Below are 19,236 nucleotides of genomic sequence, written 5' to 3'. Positions count from 1 at the left end.
ACAGACTTTTGATATCTGCAAAAGTATACGACAAGTATTTGTGATATAATAAAAGCTGCCTTGTACATGCTGCATTGATAAACGAAAGGTGGCATGTTTGTCATGGTGGACCCCTTTCTTTGCTATTAAAGCAGTCTAACACCGGAGTATTGAAACATCGTCTTTGATTGTTGTATTAAGGCACAGCAATTAATAGACAATGTTGCAGTTAACTTAGAAGTTTAAAATCTCATTGTAATTAGGTATTTTTTTAACTTTTCTAGATTGAGAAAATAATTATGGGTAAAGTAATGTAAATTACACAAAATTTATTGGTAATTTTTTTTATACTAGGTGAAATAAAACAGCTTTCTAAATGAATCAAAAGTTATACTGATGTTGACTCACATAATGATTGCCAGTTTTTACTTCAGGTCCATGTTACGTTTGTAAATATCCAATTGTAAATAAAGCAATTTTACTGTATCCTCATCATATCTGCCCATCTTTGCAAATATATTTTGCAACAAATTAAAACAATGAATTTTTTTATCAGTTTAACCATTGACTCTGTTAACATTATATTACATTGCAGAATTCGTGGCATTACAGCAAACTTCATGTCAAGTTGCAAACAACTTCGTGCAAATAGCCTTCTTGGAAAATGTGAATAAATAATGCTGCTTCACGAGGTAATGCTGTTGAGCCATTGTTATTTGTTTTACGTTTATTTGTTGATAATACAGCATTTATCTCATGTGACATTACAGCCCTGCATAACCAGGTGAACAAATAACTGTGCAATGTTTGTGGTGAGCTGAATGCAAACACACTGCAATGAATATGGTTTAAGTAAATACGCGAGAATTGATAATTAGAGCAACTCCTTCTTCACTGGCTACCTTGTGTCAAGTAATTTCGCAATTCTTGTGCAACGGCACAAGGTATTCTTCCAATCACCTTAACCACAATTACTATGGGAAGTGCACCATATTGCCTTTTCAATGTTGTGAACATGAAGTGTGGCTTTCTTTTAACCACGACACATGGGTTTGTTCATATCTCAAGAGTTTGCTGTATATTGCCACTGATAAAAATTGCTACTCTGCTCAAACGTCAAATTAGGATATCAGTATACAATTGTGTTACAATTGTTTTCGCAGTTTTTTTAAGTTTATGTTTCCTTTCCTTGTAATATGTTGAGGACATGCAATCTAGTACAACTGTTGACTAATGTTTAGTGCGTACAAAAATAATGACGTTCCCAAAACTGACATCATTACAACATTAAGCCAACATTACATTTCGATAAATAGTATTTTGTTTATTTACAATTACATGTGGTTAAAATTACAACTTGACAAATATTTAAGTTGTTATGATGTTGTTGTTTTTTGTTGGTGATGAGAAATGCTTACGTTGATGACGCTGATTTCATATTTTCTGTGCCACCGACTCCGTGTTTATTTAAATAAAATACAGATTTTGATTAAAGTTTTGAGTGAGACAAAAGGCCTGATCAGGTCAATATTTACCCAACAACAGGGCGTAGTTGTGCAACAAATTTGCTATTGCATCTACTAGGAAAAACCTTTGCATTCTATTCAGTTTGTAGAGTGGGGGATACATTTTTGTTGCTGACCAGGAAATCTTTTTCCAGAAAAGCTCCGGGATTCAATTTCAGGCTGACTTTTCACTATTCAGAAATAAATGTTTATTTTTGCGATGAATTAAGGCAATGCCTAAAGTTAATATTATCAAACCCACCACAGGAGATGTGATAGTTGTAAGTATTTGATTGTTTTTGTTGGCTTTGTGCACCTGAATCAGTGTGTGTGTATAATTGTTTTTGGAAACATAAAAACTGACTGTATTATTTGAAATTTTGCAAACCTTTTTTTTTAGGAACAATAATCACACATTATTTTGATTGTAACTGAGAATAAAGACTGGGCCACCATAGAGATAACAAAGTACTGCTAATCACTGCTGTAAGGTCTCCAATGAACACTATTATGCTATCTGCATTACTGGGTCAACTTTCTTGTTTTAAAAACAAACATTTTTATGTGTTTAACTTAACAATTATATACTGTGTGCAGCTGCAGATATACAATGCAAAACAAATTCTCTGCAGAGGCCTGTTTATTGCTGTATTATGTTCTGTAAACTCTACGTCACCAGAGCAAAGTGCGTTCGTTGATAAATCGCGTGTGCGAAAAATACACAAACACAAAACACTGTTTATTTATTAAAACAATACAATTAATTTGTTGGCTGCCAACATTTCCAACACATTTACTACCTTGCTGTTACAAGCACAGATGTTAACATTCGGTGCGTGGGATTCTTTTTCTAAATGATTAAACACATGACAAGTTTCCTGAACATTATGACGCAGTTGTTTACCTTTTCAATTAGCGTCAGATATATTTCAATGCAATAAACTATACCGCAATAAACTATAATAGTTTTTGTACGTTAACGTGCCAATGTTGCGTCAGTATAAACGTATATGGTATAATCATCTGCTGGACCAGGGTTTTCAAACGTCTTGTGATTGAACCTGACTTGGTTAACCGCTAAAGTTTCAAAAAATAACAATTATTCACAAATAAGTTTCATTTTATGCTGTTTGAAATCGCAAAGCTAATTACAAAAACAAACAACGGAACTGCAAGCTGTCTATCAGGATCTGGTTGCGCATTTTGTAGAAGATTTCAGGCCCATATATTAATGCCGCCGTTGCTTCATTTTATATCAGTTTTATAAACGAATTTAAAGGATCAAAGTAAACAGTGACCTTTGTGGTCAATAATACCCAAAACATTTCAATACAACCTTCGCGATATACTGCGTCAAATGCCAAAGATCATGTAGCTAACAAGATTATATTGACAGAGGTAACGTAATTTCACATTGGCGGTCGCTTGCGCGGTCCTGGCGTGTGTTTAACCAGCAACCTTTTAATTTTGGGCAAGCTATTGCAGAAATTTAGGATGCTTGTCGAATGTTTTTTTTGTATCGTATTGCGTTTATTTACACCTGATGAAGAGAGAGGTACTCGCGAAAGCTAGTGTGCATTTTTCAATACAAAAATCAGTGCCAAGGCAAGAGAATTCAGTTCGTAGACATAAGTCTAATACGGAACATTTAATAATTTGTTATGTATGCAACACTGCGTCTTACTCGCAGTCATGTATGTGCTTGCAATGCAACTCCGACTCCGCCGAAGCCTCTTTCTGCATTCCTATGCGTATGTCACGAGTCGGTAGGTGGTGCTATTGAGATGAAATACACGGTTTCTGGCAAACACCAACGGATCTTCCGATATACGTAGTTGAAACCCTGACTGTCTTTGGATCCAGAGTGTTTAGATTAAAATTACTTTTCTTTTAGATTCTAATCTAGCTTCTGGGATGGCGTTGGGTTTGGTTTCTCATGTTAACACACGTAATCGTTCAATATAAGCGAACCTACCAATGATGGAATACCTTTGTTAACTTTTGGAATGTCGAACGGTTTTCTCGCTAACCGATATTCGCTTGACTGCCGTTCTTAATTAAGGACTTTGTTCCAGTAGGTACTTACCTACTTGTATTGATGGTGATTTGTTTACCACAGCAACAGATTTAACGTTTAATTGTGCTTAGAACTGTAGCTACTAATCAATTACTGCATTATTGCCGTGTGCTAAATATTCGTCTTACCAACGCCTTGTTACTGAGTTAGGAAACTATTCAGAAACTTTCAGAATTCAGTCAGTAATTAATATACGCCTAAAGATGTTTGGTTTATCGCAGTCAATGTGCAGATTCAAACCCATTCTGTACTCTTTAAAGTTGTTAGTACAACACGATGCATTTCTTACAATATGGCCGCCAGGTTGTGCTAGTAAGACAAAATATATTGTTTGCGACAACATCGTTTAGCGTTTAACACACTTCGTGGCCAGTCACCACCTGAACAACTTACATAAGTTAACCTTTGTTGCGTGGTATCGGTTGATTTTGCATATATATTGTTTTTGCATTGTTTGACTAAAGTCCACATCATACTTTTATTTACGCGACGCAATTTTAGTCAAATAATTGCATCAGGGAATATGAATTGAACTAATAATTATAACATGTTTTGGCGTTGTTGAGGTTTTCTTTAGCGTGAATTGTTCCACTTTCATTGTGATGTAATAGTGAGAAACTTAACCAAATTCTCGATATATGTCGCAAATCATTCCAGCTACATATTCTACTAGCCGTTGTATTTGTTGAGTGCGGTAGCAACCAAGTTATAGCCAAGTCCATGTTGCCCTGTCAGATGATGACTGTAGGCGCATTCATCCAACATCTGCTGCCATTCTAACCCTTTATCGCCTCCCCAAGGTACATACACCTCGCACTACCTTGCGACCTATTATAGCCAAGTTATTGTTTCCTAAAATTAGAAACGAACGAAAATTGAAACGTTTCCAACCGTAACGACGACATACTTCATGATAAATCAGGCGCGTCCACCTCAACGATCGGCGGAAGTTTTTTACCATTTTTGCCCTTTCAGTGTTGCTTCGTGGGTCGTTTGGTTTCTGGTAATTTACTTCATGCGATGCAGAGCGTTACATACACGTCAGCTTGATGATATTGCACCAGAGGTTTGGAACCAAGAATATGGCCTCCAGGCGATTTTGTATATATATTGTTTTTGCATTGTTTGATTAAAGTCCACATGATACTTTTATTTACGCGACGCAATTTTAGACAAATACTTGCATCAGGGAATATGAATTTAACTAATAATTATAACATGTTTTGGCGTTGTTGAGGTTGTCTTTAGCGTGAATTGTTCCACTTTCATTGTGATGTAATAATAAGAAACTTCGCTAAATTCTCGATATATGTCGCAAATCATTCCAGCTACATATTCTACTGGCGGTTGTATTTGTTGCGTGCGCGAGCAACCAAGTTATAGCCAAGTCCATGCTGCCCTGTCAGATGAGGACTATAGGCGCATTCATCCAACATCTGCCGCCATCCCAACCCTTTATCGCCTCCCCAAGGTCCATACACCTGGCACTACCTTGCGACCTATTATGGCCAAGTTATTGTTTCCTAAAGTTAGAAACGAACGAAAGTTGAAACGTTTCCAACCGTAACAGCGTCATACTTTATGACAAATCAGGCACGTCCACCTCAATGATCAGCGGAAGTTTTTTTTTACCTTTTTGCCCATTCAGTGTGTTGTATTTTAATGCGTGTTCTTCTGTAAACTCCGTAATCCGACACCAATCAGGTAATTAATCTTGTATTAAGATGGCTGAAACGTACGCAGCAGTCCAAATGAAACCACAAGTAGAATGGAATAATCATGCAAGCCAATGTGGCCCATATAAAGCATGAACACAAGTCACAAGTGCCCGCTAGGCATGTCAGGGCGGACCAACAGGTTACAGCACTTTATAGTCCTTTATTGTTTTAGAGCCAGGGCGGTCGTTGTTTAAAGGTCTGTAATTATTACTCTACCACGTTTAGTTTGACCTTTGTACGTGGGAACCCGGTCACGAATATAAACAGTACCAATGTTACAATTTTCATATTAATATACACTGTTTTCGCTACACTTGCCCCTTCGTGCGAAATGTTTCATTATCAATTTAAAACCACACCAAAGTTTTGGTAACAAAGGTAATTGTCGCAATCAATTCCAAAACCGACGCAACACACACAAAAATAAAATTGCTTGATGCATGTGGAATAAGCGATGACAAGTTGCGTCGACGTTGTTATTGATTCCGATGTTTGGTGTGGTCTCGCAAGGGTTCGTGAGCTCGTACAGTTCTAGGGTCAAATTGTTTTGCTGAAAAATAAAAACAAAGAAAGAAGAGTATATCCACAAAATATGGGTTTATGAAAATTGCGTGCTGCGTTAAGAAAATATATATATCAAATATAGTGAACCACAATTCCATCGCATTATAGCTTGCGCAACAAATGCTTGCATTTTCTCTTGGGTCGATAGAAAAAATAAGTATGTGTAAGTGTGTGTTCAGAAAAGAACGACCCGCATGCGACTTAAAAATATGCGCGTATATAAAATAAGGGCTCAGCTGTATATGGCCTTCAAAAAGTAATTGGCTCATATCTCGTATATATGAAAAGCGTTCATCAATCAGCATGTATGTAGAAAAAGAGCTGGCCTTGCAGAAGCAATAAAAAAAAATGCAATAAGTCCGTTATCCTCAAGGCCAATTTTGGAATAATTCTGTGGTAGAAGCACGTCACGCCACACAGGTAGTGAACTTCCGAAAATAATGGGCTTACGCGAGTTATTCGTCCTCTCGTAAAATACTTACGCTACAAGAAAATGTCATGAAAGAGTAGACGAGGACTAAGTTTGTGGCACTAGTGTGGTAAAAAAAATGTTGGTTTCGGAAAATAGCAGCAACAAATGTCATAAACATAAAAATGATGGCTTAGTTTTAAGTTAACTCATGTCACAAAAAAAATGTGGGCCAAAACTTCATTCGCGAATTTTTAACAAAAAATACAATGTAGGGTAATAATATAATGACATAAACGCGAAGGATAGGCGTATTTCTTGTTTTCACAAAAATTTAACAAAACATGCTTTGCAGCAGTTCGGCTTGAAAAACGTACATAGAAAAAAACGTATTAATTACAGTACCGGATCAAGTAGGAGTAGTTGGCGAGGTCTTCCATCGAGGTGAAAATTCCATGTCCATATCCGAGTAGTAATTGGGAAATGTTCAAGTCCATGATCCAAAAGATCGTTCTCCAAAAGATGTGAAAACCTTGAAATATCCTCCAGAGAAGCGTACCATTTAACAAAGTGTCCGTAGAATTCGTGTCCGCAGAATCGTCAAGGGATACAGAATATCAACCAGAGAATGAATAAAGAAATGTTCGTGTTGAAATTGTCAAACGGTGTTCGTCCAACCTCGAAATTCGGTTAGAAAAAGAAAAGCCAAAGACAACATCAGGCTCTATCGTCGAGAAGAATTGATTTGCAACGATTTGGACACAGTTTCTTTTTATCTTTCATTGTTTTAGAAATGGCAAGAAGTCAAGATTATCATCCGCAAGTTCATCATAAGGTTGCAAAGATAAGAAATAGCTTTTTTATCGTAGATTTATCGTGAGAATGCTTCTTCAGTTTAGAGTTCTTCAATAGATAAGACAGAAAGTACTCACGATTTCAGTTCTTTGCAGAAAATCCAAGATCACGTCGAGGTAAACCAATTATTGCGTTTTTATGCGTGTTCTTCTGTAAACTCCGTAATCCGACACCAATCAGGTAATTAATCTTGTATTAAGATGGCTGAAACGTATGCAGCAGTCCAAATGTATCCACAAGTAGAATGGAATAATCATGCAAGCCAATATGGCCCATATAAAGCATGAACACAAGTCACAAGTGCCCGCTAGGCATGTCAGGGCGGACCAACAGGTTACAGCACTTTATAGTCCTTTATTGTTTTAGAGCCAGGGCGGTCGTTGTTTAAAGGTCTGTAATTATTACTCTACCACGTTTAGTTTGACCTTCGTACGTGGAAACCCGGTTACGAATATAAACAGTTCCAATATTACAATTTTCATATTAATATACACTGTTTTCGCTACAAGTGTTGCTTCGTGGGTCGTTTGGTTTCTGGTAATTTACTTCATGCGATGCAAGGCGTTACATACACGTCAATCTTATGATATTATACCAGAAGTTTGGAACCAACATATCGTTGGTTGAGTCGTATTTCTGCTTAAAACATATTACTTAAATGTTCGCGATCATAGATTAAAAATAATCGTGTGTCGTCCCTGGTTGATATGTGTTTGCTGGGTTAGGGGGTAAGGTAACAAAGGAATTTTTACTGACAAGCTGCTGACCGTGACGTCGTTCCTCTGTGCAGATTTCCACTACAGCGACGTCAGTAACCCGTGTCCAAATTTTGTTAACTTTCTTGATAAGTTGCTTTCCTTTGGTGACAATTGCGTTTGGATTTGGCAAATCGCAATATACTACTTACGTAATTCAGTTACCATGGGTAATTATAGCAACAGGAGATCTGTCTAAAGAGCTCCAAACTTATTAAATCCTGCATTCTTGGGTTAAGAGATTTCGTTACGTTAGTTGCTGGAAGCATGCTACAGTCAACGCTTAGAAACTGCTTTGGAGTCATTTTACACAAATAAGTTGCCAGCTGTTTCACTCCAAGAAAACGTCACGCCTGCCCACGTTTTTGTGAAGTAAGGCAAACGTTCAAGCTTGTAAAAGCGACAATTCAAATGTGGATAGGTTTACTTTGTATTATAAATTATTGCTGTAACAACAAAGTTTTATCTTAAATTGGGTGATCAAACATGTATATAACTTGTGTCCAGGGTAACATTAAGATTTTTGGAATTTCAAACTTTTGAATAAATGTAGCTGGGGAACACTGAATTATGGCTTTTGCCTATTCTAACGAAGATCATGAAGTAAAAAAATATTGTAAGTATGGCGCAGTTGTTTGCGTAGAATGTATTATACAAACCCAAAAATTATGTTGTAATTACATTGATACAAAACTTTCTAGTTGAGAGAGTTCAAAGCTGAAAACAATATCAGTTTGAAAAAACGTAAGATTGTGGTTTCATACATTTGCCAATATTTTTAATGGCAGCATTTCATTATTTAACTTTATTTGTAAAAATTTAAAGATGTTTCAAACATCAGTAAGTTTATCATTGGTGTAATAGTTAAATGACAGAGGCGATTGCACCAGCTGCCAACATGCAGACAGAAGCAAAGTTAACTGGTAAACATCACATCACCACATATTCTAATAGATCTGATGCAAAAAAAAAAAAAAACTTTAAATTTTAAAAAGACCTAACATCTAACATTACAGGACCTATATGGGTATTAAATTGGAGAAATCCTGTGTTCAAGGCCCTCAGCTGTAATGCATCTAGCGACTGTTCCGCTTGTTTCCCAATGACAGTTGATGGGTCTTGTGACTTACATAGGGACCTAAAATTCTACAAAGTTTAAAAAAATGTTGCTCCTGGATGAGACTGTACAGAGCAAGGACTTGTTTGGCCTCCTGGAAGATCATATGACCAACAGGGGGGTATAAACAGCCCTGGGGGGAGGGCTTTGACACTTTTTCAGCAACTAAATTTGATGCCATCGCATAGAGAAGAGTTGGAACTTACAAAAAATGCAAATGAGTGGGTAGTTGAACGATTCATTTTTCTGCAAAATCCAGTTCCATTTTTTGTTGCTCTTTTTACCAAAGTACTGAGTAACCAGGGGGGCAAATGGCCCTAGAGGAGTGGCTAAACCATTTTTTCGGAGGCTAATTTTGATCAAAATTTGTAGATGTAGGATGGATCTTTCATAAAATCGCGTATGATCGGCCACTTAAAAGATTCAATTTTCCACAAATACAGCCTGAATTTTTTGCTCCATTTTCAACATAGTTTTCAGCAGCACCCACCAGCAAGTAACTACCTGATTGAAATAGCCCAAAACCCCACTAAAACTGCCCCCAAACACCGTAAAATTTGCCATGACAACAGCAGGAACATGTGCGCTCATTCAACCATAAATTTAACTTAAATGCATCACTGCTTTGCTTGGTGATGCATGAATTTCTATTGTGACACTGCCTTGTAAATTCTCACTCTGTCATCATTATGATTTTGTTTTCTTGCTCATCTTTTCATCCATCTTCCTGTTGGTGAGCACAGATAGTGCAGTCAGTCTCAGTCATTTAATAGTTGCACCAATGGTGAATGCATCTGTGTTTGAAACGTTTGCTTATTGTGACATTTAACACCAACTTATAGTGGAAAGCTATTTGCACATAATTATGTGTAATTTCTTGCAGATTCAGACGTGAATATGAGAATTTACTGCGATCTCGTCATGACAACATATCAACTGTACATGGATACACCAAGTGGCCAGGAGCAATTGGGATTGTAATGCAATTCTATGGAGGTGGAAGTTTAAGAATTCTACTCCTGGATGAAGATAATGAACTGGGCCCTGGTTTGATTCTTCGCATGGCAACTGAAATAGCATCAGGAGTTGCCTACATACACAACTGTGGAATCAACAAGCAATTGGTTCACTTAGATTTAAAGCCAGAAAATGTTTTTATCACACCTGACTTGCATTGTGTAATTGGTGATTTTGGATGTGCTAGGTTGGTCCAAGTGACGTCAGGATCAACAACTCAACTCCCTGGTCAAACACAATCACAATGGTTGACACTTTACTATGCAGCACCAGAAAGGCTTCTTCAATATGCAAGACCAAAACAAGAACAGGATGCTTATAGCTGTGGTATCATCTATTTTGAGATGCTAAGTCGTGAACAACCATACCAGTCAGAACAAGGATTCTGGAACAAAATTAGGCAGGGTCTACGACCTGACTGTGAAGCAATACAAAGCCTAAAAGAGCAAAGCAATGCAGACAACAGAGAAATAGTTAATGTGATGGAAAGAGCGATGATCAGATGTTGGGATCAAGATCCAAATCAACGTCCAGACATGGTTGATATTCGGGATGAATTCCAACAACTTCTTTCCAAACAAGATCCTACAGTAAGTATTAAATGCTGCAAGAAACATGCATATTGTGGATCCAACAGCAACCCACAATCCAATTGTTCCACTCAGCCAGGTTTCTACACAGACATGGAAGTTTCATGGTAAGTTTTGCATGATTTTTTTTTTAAGGCATTTATTGTGGAATGGTGCTACTTTTTTGTTTCATAATTGTGCAATTTTTATGTGAAAATATTTTTTTGTAGATGTCGGTCCAGTAATTGATCCACTAGTTGGGGGAAGTAGTCAACCAAGAGATCGAACACAACAACCTCCACAAAGACAAGGCAAGTATTATTGCTTGTTATGTCAGGGACATTTGACCCACCCACTTCATTACCTTGTTTATGTGATTGTTGGAATTAGCAACCGATTTCCACTGTGTTAAAGACATAAAATTGATCAATATATGGCAAAGTATTAAGTTTGAATGACAAACTTTATGGCACAACACACATGCCCCTTAACTAAAAATATTCCACACCCCTATGTTTGGCCTTTTCTGGCATTGTTCCAAAGAGTTTAATTAAATCTAGTGCAACCATGCCAGCAAACGAAAACCTTGGATTGCGAGTTTTGTTAAATTTCTGACAGAAATACTCCTACGAAAAACCTTGATGTAAATTAGACTTAATTCATTTTTCCATATATTTTATATATTGGTTTGTTGTGTCATAAGATACAAGTGGACAATCTGCAAGTCATGCCACACCCCAAAACCAACCCAGTGAAAGAAATCTTCCAGTGGATGATGACTTGTCCAACCCATCACCAGGAAGAAGTGGAAGAGGTAGTAACAGCAATTGTAACAAATTTTTTTGTCAAGTAAAATTGTCATGGCATAAATTATTGCAAAACAGTAGGTAAATAATTTCTGTGAGCTGCAAACAGATGGCTACTCTTTCGACCTAGAAGGTCTCATCAGTGCAGCTTGGTGTGATGACTTTACCGACCAAACAGTGTTTCTCCATAACTATTTTGGTGCCCAACAGATGACGGCGATTGTATATATTCTCCACCAAGTGGAAGTCTTTGCTTTCCAAGATTCACACCAAGCTGCACTGATAAGACCTTACAGGTCACGAAACAGTGGCCATCTACCTTCACAGACTAAATTGCATCTGCCAACATCAGGTTGAGATACATTATTTATCCAGTTGTAATTCATATCCTTTACATGCTTTTATCATTGACTAGAAGGTTACAATTCCGAATGATGTTTAAAAATTGAATCAAAATTATGTTTGGAGAGTCGATAAGAAATCTCGCCAAACTGGAATTTGTACCAACCTGAGTAAGGAGATTGTTTTGAAAAGCAGAATTAAAGCCTATTTTACCCATGCAAGCAAACAAAACACTTGGAATTGGGAATTTTGCTGTATTGCTACTTCCAAAAACAATCATAATGTAAATTATACTGCTTCTGTTTTCAGATGAATTAGCAGTTGCTGAAGTTGCCCAGATGCAAATAAACCAGATACAACCCAGTCCATCACAAAATAGAGGTATTGTAACCAAACATTACATGTTTTTCCAACTAGTGCTAAAACTAAAGTCCTAACTGCTCCTTATAGTCTTATGAATTAGAATATAACAAATTACTGTTAACTACCATATAATAATATTTATATAATTAATCGTGCTTTCATACAATGCATAAATTTGTCTCAAGATTGGGTAGAAATGAATAATTTTGTCCTTGAATTAACCTTATCATTTCAAATATTCAAGATATTTTTAACAAAAGAATTTTGTGCCAGATCAAATATATTATAAAAGACTAGGTTATTTTTCAGGTGTTAGAAAACGATTAAAAAGCATCTTTTATAAAACAGTAGCGCAAAAATTGCCAAAGGAAAATCGCCTTATATTGTGGATATCGGCTTTGTCCCTGATTATTGGCAAATTGATAGTTGCTGAGCAATGGCTGCATTGTCGCCCTATGCTAAATATTCGAACAATCGTCTCACCAACGCCTTGTTACTACGTTAGGAAACGATTCAGAAATTTCCAAAATTCGTTCAGTAATTAATATACCCTCAAAGATGTTGGGTTTATCGCAGTCAATGTGCAGATTCAAGCCCATTCTGTACTCTTTAAAGTCATTAGTACAACGCGATGCATTTCTTACAATATGGCCGCCAGGTTGTGCTAGTAAGAAATTAGCAAAAGTAAACCTTTAATGCGTGGTATCGGTTGATTTTGTACATATATTGTTTTTGCATTGTTTGATTATTGCATTGTCCACATGATACTTTTATTTACGAGACGCAATTTTAGACAAATAGTTGCATCAGAGAATATGAGTTGAACTAATAATTATAACATGTTTTGGCACTGTTGAGGTTGTCTTTAGCGTGAATGGTTCTCAAATTTAACCAAATTGTCGATATATGTCGCAAATCATTCCAGCTGCATATTCTTCTGGCCGGTGTGTTTGTTGCGTGATGACAACAGTCGCAATTATCCAACATCTGCCGCCATTCTAACCCTTTATCGCCTCCCCAAGGTACATACACCTGGCACTAACTTGCGACCTATTATAGCCAAGTTATTGTTTCCGAAAATTAGAAAGGAACGAACTTGAAACGTTTCCAACCGTAACGACGACATACTTCATGATAAATCAGGCGCGTCCACCTCAATGATCAGCGGAAGTTTTTTTACCATTTTGCCCTTTTGGTGTTGCTTCGTGGGTCGTTTGATTTCTGGTAATTTTCTTCATGCGATGCAGAGCGTTACATACACGTCAACCTCATGATATTGCACCAAAGGTTTGGAACCAATAATTGGTTGAGTCGTATTTCTGCTTAAAATATGTCAAGTAAATGTCGTCCCTGGTTAACATGGGTTTGCTGGTTTATGCATCTTTATCTTATGTTGCCTGATAAAAATGGAATATGTCAAATTTAAATACTTGCTTTTTGTTTCTTATAAAACATATATAAAGTTAGTGTGATGTTTGTTATACAGGTGAAAAATACACTTTGGTGAAATTCTACTTTTTGAATTTTTCTGTATTGTATTGAGGTTAATGGATGGATTTTAAAATAAACTGAATTTGTTATCTATTATATTTCAACACTTGTTGATATGCAGTGATGGTTCATTTACTTATAACCACATTAACATAATGAAAAGTAACACAAATTTAGTGCTTACTATGTGTACTACTTATTTACATGTGGATATGTAAGTGATAATGTTTTGACAGGTGAAAGTAACTCTGAATCTCCAATCTCCAAACCTCAAAGCTCAACAAGTAAAAAAAATCCTCTAAATTCCCAATATAAAAATTTGTTGCAGATTTGTCAGGATTTCTTCTCATTGGTGGCCATAAATCACAAGATTGTGTGGAATGGAACGTTACCACAAAACAACATGAACATTTACCAGTTAGTTGCATTTTAATGTTTAAAATAGCTTCACAGTACCGTAAACCTGTAAACCCCATTTATTTCAACTTGTTTATTGCACAAGCAAATCCGTTTATTTGTAAAATCATAGATTAACAGTACAGATTAATTCAAATACAATATGCTTGGCAGCAACAGCAACATAATACAAGTAAATCTACGTAAAATCACAAAAAATATTAGGAGAAAAATTGTTGCATCACAATCAGGGGTGAGCTCAATTGTGCTATTTTCTTTTGACAGTTTCAAAATTTAAGAAAAAATCTTTGCAAATACATTGGCTGCCTGCAGACATAAGAAAACTACCAGGATGAAAACCACTGTTAAATTATATTTCAACCCCAACAAAAATATTGAGTTGGATTAACATTTGAGGTATGAAATGCATACAAAGTTTCCCAATTTTATTTGTAGAATCTGAACTCAGAAAGAGGTAACTCAACTTCAGCCAAAGTTGGAAACACAGTTTATGTAATGGGTGGAGACCGTCGAACAAAAAGTTGTGAGATGATGAATTTGGAGAGAAGTGATCGCTGGATGAAATTTGCTGATTTGTGTGAAGGTCGACAGAATGCTGCATCTGCTGTTGTTGGAGGTCAGTTGCTATAATTGAACAATAAAAATTAAAAAAAAATGAAATACCTTTGAAATGAAATGAAATAGCTGCTGCAGCTTTGCAATATTATGGCTTTTTTTGCACATACCAAGTACATCCGTTTGGCCATAGTGCGCTCCACAGTGGTTCGTCGTATCTGTTGTTCGGTACTCAGTATAGGGTACCCTGCAGATCGATATTGACCGAAAGGTACCACAAAGTGGAGACTAGTGTGCCTGCTAGTGTAAAAACTAGCACAGTGCCACTCAACAGCTGCACTGATGAGACCTTACAGGTCGAAACTGTGCGTGTACACACCCTGTCTGCAGCTTTGCAATAGTAAGAATAATTACCTGAATTCTGCTATATTTTGTCATGTGGGAGCAACTTTTTGTTTCAGAAGTGATTTTATTCATGATTGCAAACATCCAAAACTTTAATAGGAAGCCAGTTTTGTTGTTACCCAATCTATTTTATTGACAATTCCATGTTGTAGAGAAACTTTACCTCTCCGGGGGTCATATTGGACATCGCAAACCATTATCATCCTACTTGATTTATACCATAGATGAAGACAGATGGGTAATTGGTGCCAACATGTTGCAACCAAGATATGCACATGGAATGTGTTCAATTGACAGTAAGAATATGTTTTGAAACTCTCAAAAGTTATACAGAAGGCTTCGTTTCCATGACAATCGAAGGCAACCATGTAAAAATCGGTTTAAACTTTAGACTCCCCATAATAGTCACTCACTTATTTCTCACAAATATTCCATAGAGTCGCAAAACTGTTTACTTAATGATGACATCATATGCATGAGTTTTCGTTTCGATGCATGAGTTTCGTTTTTTTTTTCGTAAAATAAGCAAAAAAATAACTTTAATAAAATCAAACCCATGTTAAAATAATTATTTGCGCGCTTACTGAGTTCGTGAATATCAGCCATCATGTTATTTATTTTTTATTTACATCTTGATATTAAACTGTCCCATGTTTATACGTTAAACGCAGTGCTTACCTCATTGACTGTTACATAACATTACCACATAATCGTAATATGACGTCACAACAAATATTAAAACAAGCGATTTGGAAATTTCTTCAGATGTTTTGTATTCTGTGGGCGGAAGGGATGATAGCAGAAAACTCTTACAATCATGTGAATTCTGTGATGTTCGTGTTGAAACCTCCACAAGAATCGCTTCCCTCAATGAAGGAAGAGAGGATTTTGCATTTGAAGAAATTGGAGGGAAGATCTATGCAATTGGTTAGTTATCAGAAGCTACATATTAACTAAAACTAGTAGTTTTTGAAACTTTTTCCTATTTCCTGGATTCCATCCATTAATGTGAGGTAACTTCAGTCAATTTCATAATATTTTGAGTTTTGTTGTTTTCTTGCTATTCTTGTAGTTTGTTTATTCTTGACAAATAGTTGTTGAATTAACTCAAATTACTGGTTTAGTTTTAAACCAAAAACCATCAGAATATCTTCATGGCAACATACAAAAACAGAAACCAAGAAAACTCTGAAAAAAAGTTTTAATTTAAATCTGACAGGAGGTTTTGGTGGTGGCATCCAGCAAACAGTTGAAGAATACGAACCCAGAGTCAACAAATGGAAATATGTTTCTCCTCTCCTAGAATCTCGCTTCCGTCACTCTGCTTGTGTTATTGATGGGAGGATTTATGTTGTGGGTGGATTGGGGTGAGGTTTACGTTGGGGTCTGTTACTGATAATTTAAGGTGTTTAGTTACTGGGACAATATATGTAAGTGTGTGATTTGCGCACAATCAATCTGCCCCACCAAAAAAAACAAAATTTTACATCCCAATACTAGTAATAAAAAAAACAGGACATATGTGTTTTTGTCAGTTAAGTGTGTAATAATTTCCTGATGTTTAACTAAACTCACATTAATTCTGGTTGTGTTTAGGGGTTTCATTCAGACCCTGACACCAGTTGAAGTTTACGATCCAATCTCTGATGACTGGACACATGCTTTTGATCTTGACCAACCAGTTTATAATGCGACTGTTGTTGCTGTTTAATATGCGTTTGTTTTGTGATCAACAAAATCGGCATATATCTGGGATGTACAATTGTAACGAAGAAATAATTTACACTACTTTGTAACTTTCCACACCTTATTGTTCAATCCATTGGTAGTATTGTCACCTTTGGATGTCAGAAACTTAACAACATTCAAAAACAATGACCGGGCGCATCAATAAGAATATAAAGTCGTAATGGTGAAATAGAAATCACTCTGAAACACAGGTTATTGATATACGCCCGTCATTGTTGGCACTCATTGTAGCGTAGTTTTAGCTACATATCAACGTTTTCATTTATGGACTTAGGTTACATGGCCAGTTTGTCATTGTTCGGAATCTCTTTCCACTTGGTTTGGGTAAAGGCATTAGCTCGTTTTGTCAAGCGTGTTTCATTTCGAAGTGTAGCGATAGCAACGGTTGTTTATTTACGCGATTTGTGTCCTTAGTGCGATATAATTTCCCAGCCGTTTTGGCGTCATATTAATCTTAAAACCTGTTTAGTTTCCATTTGTGCGATATGGTATCCAGCCGTTTTTGGCGTCATATTAATCTCCAAGCAACCGTTTGTGTTGTCAAATGATTTATTGGCTAGTTTGAAAGTGTTTGGTTTGGTCGCTGAGATACGTTTAGTTTTCCCGTAACTGTCCTGTGTTGTCTTTCAGTAATCTCCCTTGCCTTGATCACCGCTAAACAATAGTTTGCTTTGTTCTCCGCTTTTTTATGGGTATGTTGCTAGCTGTGAAGTAGTTCTATGTTTGGATTGCGTGATTCTATCTCTGTCTCCTTGATTCGGTTCTGTTCAACTCTGTCTAAGCCCTTGGGCGTAAATTCACTCAGTTTGGCGTTGGTGTGTTAATTTCGTATGCCAAGTTGTTTGAGGTAAATAAATATTGGTGTGGTGCTTTCATCGGGTTTTCAATTAAAGTCAGGTTACGAAACTCAACAATTAGAACTCAAGTGCGATCTTATGTCAGTTAATTAAATAGGATTTCCCATCGATCATAAATAATATTGTTAAGACTCGGCTCGAGGTTCATATTTGGCATATAGGTCGCATACACATGTGGAACGAGGTGCAAGATATTTTGGGGCTCTGCAATTATAAGTGGTTATGGGCATAGTTAATATGCCAACATCTAGCATAGTTTCTGTTGCGACAACCCAACTGAAACGTTGGTAAGTGTGTGAAAGATGAAGATGTAGGCATAGGGTTGACTCTTCGCTTGCAAGACCACATATGTTGTTTCGTTTACCCGGTTAATGGTTTCATAATGGTCATTTTTTGTCTGGTGGAAAAAGACGGTCGTTCAACAATGATATTCGGTGCAAGAATAATGCGATCCATTCAAAACAAACCAACTTTTTTTCTTCCTAAGAATAACCTTAAAAATAAGCTTTGTGCATCACGCCTGCGTTCTGTTGTCTATAGTGTGCTATTTTCTATACCCAAACCGTTGTTAATTCACCACAATGGTGTAGCTGCAAGATATGTGCGTTACGACTAAGCGCTGTTTTAATGACGGCAAAAAAGGTATTTGGGTGTAGTATACTCTCGTTTACGTTCATGGCAACAATGCAAGAATAATGCGGTCTGAAGGACGTGACTTACGTTTAATTTACGTAAAACCACGGGGTTTACCTCTACTTTGCTCTCGGGGTTTACCACTACCGCAACAACACAGAAATATTATCATTAATCAAGCCGTTATTATGCCCGTTGTGTAAAATGTAAAATTATCAGATAGTAGTTCAAACTTTTTTATATTGTTGGGTTCTTACTCATTGACATTATGTACGAATTTGCTAATCCTGTAGATAGAATATGTTTTAATTAAAATCCACAAGCAAGTTTATCATCAACAAAAGGCTTTAAATACGGCGAAAGATTGGAATCACCGCCCATGTGAAGGCGATTTCCTCGAGGAGTTGCACTGGCTTGAGTGGCCACCTGGTCGTGCTGGCCAAAGAACAACCCATCAAAGCGCAAACGCCAACCCAGTTTAAAGAACGTTTCATTTGAACCATATCGACAGACCTGAAACGTGGACAGTCCAATCGTGGTGATAGAAATCGGAGAAGGTCGGGATCATCTGAAGGTTGTGCGGAACGGCAGTAAAACATTCATTTAGGGATACACAGTGGTTTAAAACAAATAGAAATTTAACCACGAATGGGAACATGATATCTGGTAGAGGAGTGGTGGTATTGGTAACGGTTGTAATTAAACCAAAAGTCAAAATGCATATACCACACCTGTAGCATTGGAAGGTAGTTAGCTCACATAGCAGACCTTGCGGTGTCCAAATATACATTACTAACACCGCCACAAACTGCTGGTTTGAAAACAATTGCAGTGTAGTTTCATCAAAGCCATATGCTGCTTATAGTTTTAATAAATGAATTCAAATAAATATAGTTTGCAAAAAAATCAAAATAACAATTTGTTTATTAGTTTAACCATTGACACTGTTAACATTATATTATATTGCAGAATATGTGGCACTACAGTCAAGTTGGAAACAAGTCATACACAGAAATTGGCAACTGTTTCGTGCTAATAGCCCTCCTGGAAAAA

The 19,236-nt window shown here is 36.7% G+C and overlaps 2 protein-coding genes across 2 annotated transcripts; both read left to right on the top strand.

Moving 5' to 3' along the window:
* Positions 1 to 9,760: 9,760 nt before the first annotated feature.
* LOC145917778 (uncharacterized) lies at positions 9,761 to 10,590 on the top strand. The gene is made up of 3 exons (XM_083003057.1): positions 9,761 to 9,786; positions 9,863 to 10,535; positions 10,579 to 10,590. The coding sequence occupies exons 1-3, from the start codon at positions 9,761 to 9,763 to the stop codon at positions 10,588 to 10,590; spliced, it is 711 nt and encodes a 236-aa protein (XP_082859183.1).
* On the top strand, positions 10,472 to 17,488 carry LOC145905490 (kelch-like protein 23). The gene is made up of 10 exons (XM_082992709.1): positions 10,472 to 10,693; positions 10,796 to 10,876; positions 11,269 to 11,379; positions 12,023 to 12,094; positions 13,896 to 13,984; positions 14,420 to 14,600; positions 15,097 to 15,240; positions 15,710 to 15,871; positions 16,164 to 16,311; positions 16,541 to 17,488. Exons 1-10 carry the CDS (start codon positions 10,612 to 10,614, stop codon positions 16,653 to 16,655), a joined length of 1,185 nt encoding a protein of 394 aa, XP_082848835.1. The 5' UTR covers positions 10,472 to 10,611; the 3' UTR covers positions 16,656 to 17,488.
* The last annotated feature ends 1,748 nt before the right edge of the window (positions 17,489 to 19,236 follow it).

Source organism: Ascidia mentula, chromosome 1, assembly GCF_947561715.1.
Source record: "Ascidia mentula chromosome 1, kaAscMent1.1, whole genome shotgun sequence".
Lineage (NCBI taxonomy): Eukaryota > Metazoa > Chordata > Ascidiacea > Phlebobranchia > Ascidiidae > Ascidia > Ascidia mentula.
Note: the sequence above shows the minus strand (reverse complement) of the source record. Positions and strands in the feature narration are given on the sequence as shown.

What these genes read in the sequence shown, in the direction of transcription:
- LOC145905490 (XM_082992709.1), top strand. Translation starts at nt 10,612, where the DNA reads ATGCATATTGTGGATCCAACAGCAACCCACAATCCAATTGTTCCACTC. An exon ending in TGCATCTGCTGTTGTTGGAG is followed by an intron (nt 14,601 to 15,096) that starts GTCAGTTGCTAT and finishes TCCATGTTGTAG; the next exon opens with AGAAACTTTACCTCTCCGGG. An exon ending in TATGTTGTGGGTGGATTGGG is followed by an intron (nt 16,312 to 16,540) that starts GTGAGGTTTACG and finishes GGTTGTGTTTAG; the next exon opens with GGGTTTCATTCAGACCCTGA.
- LOC145917778 (XM_083003057.1), top strand. Translation starts at nt 9,761, where the DNA reads ATGGTGAATGCATCTGTGTTTGAAAC. An exon ending in AATGCATCTGTGTTTGAAAC is followed by an intron (nt 9,787 to 9,862) that starts GTTTGCTTATTG and finishes AATTTCTTGCAG; the next exon opens with ATTCAGACGTGAATATGAGA.